The sequence below is a fragment of the Brachyhypopomus gauderio genome, chromosome 16, assembly GCF_052324685.1.
Source record: "Brachyhypopomus gauderio isolate BG-103 chromosome 16, BGAUD_0.2, whole genome shotgun sequence".
Classification (NCBI taxonomy): Eukaryota; Metazoa; Chordata; class Actinopteri; order Gymnotiformes; family Hypopomidae; genus Brachyhypopomus; species Brachyhypopomus gauderio.
In genome coordinates this window covers 21,912,140-21,920,119 of record NC_135226.1, presented here as the reverse complement: position 1 = coordinate 21,920,119, position 7,980 = coordinate 21,912,140, and the positions used below count along the sequence as shown (strand labels likewise).

At 40.2% G+C, this 7,980-nt stretch overlaps 1 protein-coding gene and 1 long non-coding RNA gene across 3 annotated transcripts; both read left to right on the top strand.

Moving 5' to 3' along the window:
- The first annotated feature begins 368 nt into the window (after positions 1 to 368).
- Positions 369 to 2,056, top strand: LOC143477177 (cobalamin binding intrinsic factor-like). Of its 2 annotated transcripts, none has more exons than XR_013121496.1 (4): positions 369 to 663; positions 1,014 to 1,155; positions 1,279 to 1,532; positions 1,940 to 2,056. XR_013121496.1 is itself a non-coding variant. In XM_076975694.1 (4 exons), exons 1-4 carry the CDS (start codon positions 576 to 578, stop codon positions 1,999 to 2,001), a joined length of 429 nt encoding a protein of 142 aa, XP_076831809.1. In that variant the 5' UTR covers positions 369 to 575; the 3' UTR covers positions 2,002 to 2,056. The 2 variants fall into 2 exon arrangements, 1 of the variants encoding a protein (XP_076831809.1); XM_076975694.1 differs by having other exon boundaries at positions 1,396 to 1,532.
- Positions 2,057 to 6,545: 4,489 nt separating this feature from the next.
- LOC143477911 (uncharacterized) lies at positions 6,546 to 7,903 on the top strand. The gene is made up of 4 exons (XR_013121661.1): positions 6,546 to 6,701; positions 6,897 to 7,032; positions 7,186 to 7,322; positions 7,433 to 7,903. It is a non-coding gene; the product is annotated as an uncharacterized LOC143477911 (long non-coding RNA).
- The last annotated feature ends 77 nt before the right edge of the window (positions 7,904 to 7,980 follow it).

Sequence of the window (7,980 nt, the reverse complement as noted above, 5' to 3'; positions counted from 1 at the left end):
CAGCACTTTTCAAACCTGGAACACAATGCAACATTAAAATTCGTCAGGTAAATGTTTTCCTTTCTTTTCTGCGCTCCAGATTTCTGTATTTACTTTAACTATCCACCACTGTATTTCCCGCTGTTGTGCGGGTACCAGCCGGTTACGGTCGGTGCTGGATCAAACCATTTTCAGTGGGATGCGGGGGTGTATGCACTTAATGGAAAATATGCAGATAGGTAAAAAAAAAACATATATATTTTAGCTATTGAGTTTATTTTGAGTACAGAATTTTATATTAATGAAAGATTTCAAGATTATTTAAAAATTATAGACTTTAAATAAAAAATAAATTGCTGGGCTCTTTGATGGGCCCCCCTGGCCCTGGGGCCCGGGACAACAGACCCGGTTGTCCCCTCCTGTCGACGGGGCTGCGTCTGTCCAAAGACTTTCCTTTGCGACTCCGATTGGGTCACCTGATAAGCAGAATAGGTAAGCGGACAGACTGAAGCGGTGTGATCACGTGACCGCGGTGGAGAATATAAGGGCTTCTCTCCCTGAGGAGAACACACAGAGCTCCAGTCTGCAGCGTGGAGATGTTTCTCAAAGCCATGGTTGTTTTGTCCCTGCTGGCGCTTGGACACATGCTGACGTCATGTGGGACGTCCAGGGACGTCACCTCAGGTGAGGACGCACTCATGCTCCATGACTAAAGCTTCCTGGGTCACTGCCATGAATAACAGCAAGTGAATCAGAATTAATGTGCAGCTGCTATAAATGACAGTTGTATAAACTCTATGTAGTAATTACACACATCATTACAGGTTTCAAATGTCTTGTACACATATCAAATGTCTTGTACACTTGTCTCGTATACGTATCAAACTCATTTAATGGTACTGCATTTTATCATTTTATCATTTTATCTACCTGGAAATTGTATATGCAGATCTTATGAATTGCTTTTTTCATCTCTAGCTAGAAATAAATACTGATTGACTTTACAGTAATGCTGTAATATTTAACACTTGCAGATATTGAGGGGCCCTATCCAATCAAGGTAGTTATTCAAAACTCCATTACCAACCAAAAGAATCTGACCTACTCCACTGATATTGCATACAAAGGGGTTTTGCTTGGCGCTCTGTGGACATTGCAAAACAACAAAGAACTCACGTAAGTTACTGCATCAACATTCACACTGTACAATAAACAAATCACTGCATCAGTGTCACTTCTGTAGACTCAAAATAAGTAGACCATTTTGAATATTTTATTTATTCCTTTTATATTTTCAAGTAGACCATTTTGAACATTCAAATCCACTGAGGCACGAGACATGTTTGAGATGTCAGTAGTGCACGTGTCAGAAAAGTCAGTGTGCTGGATCTGAAAAGCACTGGATTATCTGCACAGTTTCAAAGTAAAGATCGATCGTAACTACGGCCTGTTTCTGGAGAGTGTTAACGACGTAGCAGGGAACGCTGAGGAGCACACATACTGGGAGATCTTAGCCCAGCTCCAGAATGGCACCACAATAAGGGCTGATGCAGGTGAGTACTGATTCAGTAATGATTCAGGAGTAACGCTATTTAAATGTGATTTAACTGAAATCAAAGTGAATACATTTTACTGTAAAAGTGACATTCCCAACACTACTAACTGGAGATGAACATATGTGAAGATGCGTGTTACATGTGAACATATGTGAAGATGCGTGTTACATGTGAACATATGTGAAGATGCGTTACATGTGAACATATGTGAAGATGCGTGTTACATGTGAACATATGTGAAGATGCGTGTTACATCTGAACATATGTGAAGATGCGTGTTACATGTGAACATACGTGAAGATGCGTGTTACATGTGAACATATGTGAAGATGCGTGTTACATGTGAACATACGTGAAGATGCGTGTTACATGTGAACATACGTGATCTGTGTGACCTTTTTCAGGTGTTGGATGTTTTGTTCCAAATCCAAACGATGTGGTTATCCTGAAATTCACCACTTGGTAAAAAGAAAATGTCATGATTGTGCAATCCACCTGGATTTGTCTTGATTAAATAAAAGCAAAAGATTTTATGATAAATTATGTTTAAAATAAATTTTATTTATTCTTTCAAACTATGTCAAACGTCTGTCTGTCTGTCTGTCTGTCTGTGGTCCTCTGCTTTCCATATACTTCTCCCCACTATTTACTTTCAAGAGAATTTTCTTAATTTTCTTAATTACATCAGAATAATCTCCTAAACATCGATGCATTCTGGGATTATATTTCTTTGTAGTCCAAGTAATGTATTGCAGTAACACAAAAGCAGAAAAAAAATCAACCCCAGCTATTGTTAAGGAAAAATACAAAAAATCTATTAAGCATTTTAGAGGAATACCTGAACACATTTAGAGGAATACATTTTTGGCACATTCTATTGATAACTTGTTCTATTTAAATTAATTATATTTATTTAATATTTTATATGCACTATAATTTTCGCTGTGTATGGAAGGTGTGATAAATGCAAGACAGAAGTGGTGGTGAACCAGATCTCAGGAGAGTGATGGATTCCTTCCGTTCTGACAGTCAGGAGGTTCAGTCACTCCAGTAGCATACAGCCTGATATAATTACGGATGTCTGAGACTTCTCAACCTCCGGTGACAAATGTTGGTTTGGGCGGAACTGGCAGGCGCAATCGCAAACAATACCATGAACTCAGTAGGGAAAGAGGGACCTTACAATGAACACCATATCACACAGCAAACAAATCAACCTCTGAAATCAGACTTCAGACAGATTAAATCACATTACAATGAACCTACAAATATCTGAATTCAGAGTGGTTTATAAGTCTAGCATAACATAATGACATATATTTAAACAGAACACTACTGTACAATTTTCTTAAAAATCATTTTATAAATTGTAATGCATTGCTGACACAGCAATAAGATTCAGTATAAGTTGCGGCATTGTTTGTGAATTTTGTTGACAGCTGATAAAGAACACAATGCTTGTTTTACCTGAGAAGATCCCAGTTTTACCTGAGAAGATCCCAGTTTTACCTGAGAAGATCCCAGTTTTACTTGAGAAGATCCCAGTTTTACTTGAGAAGATCCCAGTTTTACCTGAGAAGATCCCAGTTTTACCTGAGAAGATCCCAGTTTTACCTGAGAAGATCCCAGTTTTACCTGAGAAAATCCCAGTTTTACTTGAGAAGATCCCAGTTTTACCTGAGAAGATCCCAGTTTTACCTGAGAAGATCCCAGTTTTACCTGAGAAGATCCCAGTTTTACTTGAGAAGATCCCAGTTTTACTTGAGAAGATCCCAGTCCTTCCAGAGAGCAGCTGAGGGTTCCTGTCAGATAGGGAGTGTTTCTCAACACTCTGCACATCACCATCCTGTCACCGTGGAGATACAGCAGTGAGACAGAAGCAGGACGCAAGGAGACATACAAACAATTCAGATCTGAAATGAGAGCACTGCAGTAAAATATCACAACTATGTGGAGGTGACGGTGAAGATGGAGATGTCACACCTCCCACTCAGGAGTGACCCAGAAAGGAAGAGAAATCAATCAGAGAAGTGACGCCATTCAGATCGGCACTACACATTGTTGTTATTCATCCCAGGTAGATACGAATCCATCTTACGATTCTTAGAATGGAGCAGACTACCAAACACAAGCATTTCTGATGTCCAAGCTAAGCACACAGAAGGAGGGAATCAGTGCACTGTGTCTGGAAACTGTGTTCCCTGTGCTCCATAGGAGATGTCTGTTTACTTCACTTCTTTCAAGAAGTTAATCTTATTTCACATTTTCATTCAAATGTCTTTCAAATAAAATCCCCCTATTCCACTGATGCATGGGGGGGGGGGGGGGGGGGTGCCAATACACAAAAATACAAGCCAGTGATTGTATTTATATGGCTGTATTAATTTGGCTGTATTAATATGGCTGTATTAATTTGGCTGTATTAATCTGGCTGTATTTGTCTGGATGTATTTATCTGGATGTATTAATTTGGCTGTATGTATCTGGATGTATTTATCTTGCATGTTGAAACGTCTTCCCAGATGTGTGCATACAGAGCAAGTACTCATGTAAGTTGCTAAGCAACCAACATTCATAGAAATATGGTTACTGCGGCGTATTAATGTGAGGTACATTCAGATATGGGCCACTTTGAACAAGCTGTTGTCATGCTGTTTCAGGCTGACCTATATTCAGGGTGATATATTGCTTGTAGCCAACAACGCTCTGTGTTCTAATAGGAAAGAATGAAAATTAAGTCCTACTTTTGCTCTAGATGGAAACATTCCAAGAAGAAGAACAGCCCTCGTGTCTCTGACTGCCCAACAAACTAAATTAAATTAATGAAAATACTACCAGAGGAACACACAGTGGCTTTATTTGCATCAGAAAATGGCTTCATCAGGTTTATGCTTGTATGTGGAAAAGGTGCATTGACATTGACAGGGAGGTTATTCCATAGTGTGGAAGTTATTTAGGACAGGACTCTCCCCGTGTTAGCTTTCCTTATTCAGGTATTAAGAGAGTCTGCACCTTTTGATCTAAGCAGCCGTGGTGGGTCATAGTGCATCAGGAGATCACTGAGGTACTGTTGGGCAAGACAATTTAGTGCTTTGTAGGTCATTAGAAGTGTTTTATAATCGATATGAAATCTAACTGGGCGCCAATGTGATGTAGCTAAGACAGGGGTTTCTCATTCTGGAAAAAACTTGATAGTCTCTGATGTCTAGAGGCTGCTGATCTCATGATAGTGTGTCGTTATGTCTGAGGAAATAAACAGTAAATACTTCAGTGAATAAACAGCTGCATTTCACGCAGAGCAGTTTAGAGACCAGGAAACAGGACGAATGAACGCCATACCCAATCAGGAGAAATTGACCTATATATATTTCTCATATATATATATATATATATATATATATATATATATATATATATATATATATATATATATATATATATATATATATATATAGGTGGCTTCAAACTCTTCTATCATGGTGTAGACAGGAAGAGAAATGGAGTAGGGGTAATCCTGAAGGATGAGTTTAGTAAGAGTGTAGTGGAGGTAAAGAGAGTAAGTGACAGGGTGATCTGTGTAAAGTTAGAGATTGATGGGGTGATGATGAATGTCATCAGTGCTTATGCTCCTCAGGTAGGTTGTGATGTGGAGGAGAAAGAAGAATTCTGGAGAGAGTTAGATGAAGTTGTTTTGCAGGTTCCTAAAGAAGAGAGAGTGGTTATTGGAGCAGATTTAAATGGACATGTTGGTGGAGGGAACAGTGGTGATGAGGAGGTGTTGGGTAGATATGGTGTTAATGTAAGGAATACGGAAGGACAAATGGTGGTAGATTTTGCTAAAAGGATAAAGATGGCTGTAGTTAACACTTACATTAAGATAAAAGAAGAGTACAGATTAACATAAGAGTGGGGGAAGATGCACACAGGTCGACTATATCCTCTAGGAGACAAAACCTGAAATAGGTTAGTGATTGCAAGGTGTTACCAGGGGAGAGTGTAGCTAAACAGCATAGGATGGTGATATGTAGGATGGTTTTGGAGGTGAAGAAGAGGAAGAGAGTGAGAGCGGAACATAAGATCAGGTGGTGGAAGTTAAAGGATGAGGACTGTGGTGTAAAATTCAGGGATGAGGTGAGGCAGGTACTGGGTAATGGTGGTGGTGTTCTGCGAGATGAAGAAAGTAGACAGGTACAAGGAGATGTATCGTAAGGCAAAGAGAGCAGTGGCAGAAGTGGTTAGGAGTTTGATCTGTTGTGGCGACCCCTAAACGGTAATAGCCGAAAGAAGAAGAAGTCTGGAGATCTATCTATTTGTGTGTGTGTGTGTGTGTGTGTGTGTGTGTGTGTGTGTGTGTGTGTGTGTGTGTGTGTGTGTGTGTGTGTGTGTGTGTGTGTGTGTGTGTGTGTGTGTGCGCGCGTGTGCATGTAGATGCTGGATAAGAGCAACTGCCAGATGCAGAAATGCCATGAATGTAAACACAAATACTGTATGTCTTGTCTTTTAATCAAAGGGACAAACGTATTTGTAATTCTGGTTTGGTCAGTCAGATAACAGATACATTAAATGTAAATGTGCCACCATTTTGGTCAATTGTGATTTTCACTTCAATCAAAATTTGTCCACCACATTGTCCACACACACACTAGTGATTACTAGGGGGCTGTGGTGCGCACACACACACACACACACACACACACACACACACACACACTAGTGATTACTAGGGGGCTGTGGTGCACACAGACACGCACACTAGTGATTACTAGGGGGCTTTGGTGCACACACACACACACACACACACACACACACACACTAGTGATTACTAGGGGGCTGTGGTGCACACGTGGTGGGCAGCCCTAGCCCGGTGCCCGGGGAGCAGTTGGGGTTTGGTGCTTTGCTCAAGGGCACCTCAGTCATGGCCTCAGGCCTGGGAATCAAACCCATGACCCTCCGGTCACAAGACCGGTTCTCTAACCAGACCATGACTGCCCACAAGGGGAAGTTAAGTGTGTAATCTTGTGAAACTAGTGAAACATATAACCCTTCTCACTAAGAGCAGAACCCACACAGCTCCTCAGCTCAAACCCAAGATGGTCCACCGAGTCCTGCTGCTTCTAGCCCTGTCACCACTGGCATATCTACTGTCTCCAGTGGATCACCCTACATGTGAGTGTGGACACATTTCATATCAAATTAGGCTAACAACTCTCTCTCTCTTTTTGGACCATTAGTATAACTGACCCTCTTTTAAACTTTCCCTGCCTACCATGTTTGTTACTTGGAAGTTACAATAATATTAATGTTTCAGTTATACATTCAGTAATTGTCATTACATTGACATTGATCGATACATTTTTGCAGATCTCATGAAAGATCGAATTAAGTTAATTGTATTCAACTCCCTTATCAAACATAATGTGACGTACACCACTACAATCGCGATGAGAGGCATTCTGCTTGGAGCTATGAGGAATCTGCAAAATACCAAAACATTTAAGTATGTACTTTAAAATTCAGGTCAAATAATATGCACATAATAAGAATGCAAATTATATGAGCCATAAAATAAAGACATGAATTTTTGACTACAGTACAAGTGATCTGTAAAAGAGTTTTAGCAGTACTGAAAGGCATAGAATTGTCTGCACAGTTTCACTGTAGTGGAGGATCCGAATTATGGCCCGTTCCTCGTGAGCGTGAACGGAGTGGCAGGAAACACAACCCAGCGCACTTACTGGGAGCTTCTCTCACAGCTCGATAACGGCACCATAATAAAACCTGATGTGGGTGAGTACTGATTCAGGACTACATAGAGCCTCTATCAATCCTTACTAGCGCGTAGACATATAGAAATATATATGTCAGAACATACACTGACTTAGGTTTACCGTTTTCAGGTGTTGGATGTTACATTCCCAGACCATGTGATGTGGTTATCTTGAAATTCACCACCTGGTAATACGAAGACAAGACAGTTGTGTCTAGTTATACTAGGCTTGTTCTAATCAAATAGTTAAAAAATGATATAAAGTCAGATAAAAATAATAAATCATGATGATTGAGTCAATTCATTTATCTTCTAAATTACTTAGTATAAGAATCAAATTCTTGTTGTTAGAATGAAATCATTTGGCTAGTCTTGGATGAAGAAAATCACATTGGTTTGCCCTGCCACCCCTAATCTAATGACAAAAATCTATATACCCATGATTTCAAACACTACTCCATGTTGCTGTATAATTTCCCTGGAACTTATGATAACTGGTAGCATCACACATCCTTCTCTCCCTCTCTGCACTACATCCCCCTCTCCACACACCTCTACAGACCTTCCCTCTGATATAAATAAACTACAGCTTCTCACACTACAGCTGACTCTGGTCTCATGATTTGGGCTTGATGAACCTAGTTCAGGGTCAGAGGGTGGAGTCCATCCTAGCAGCCC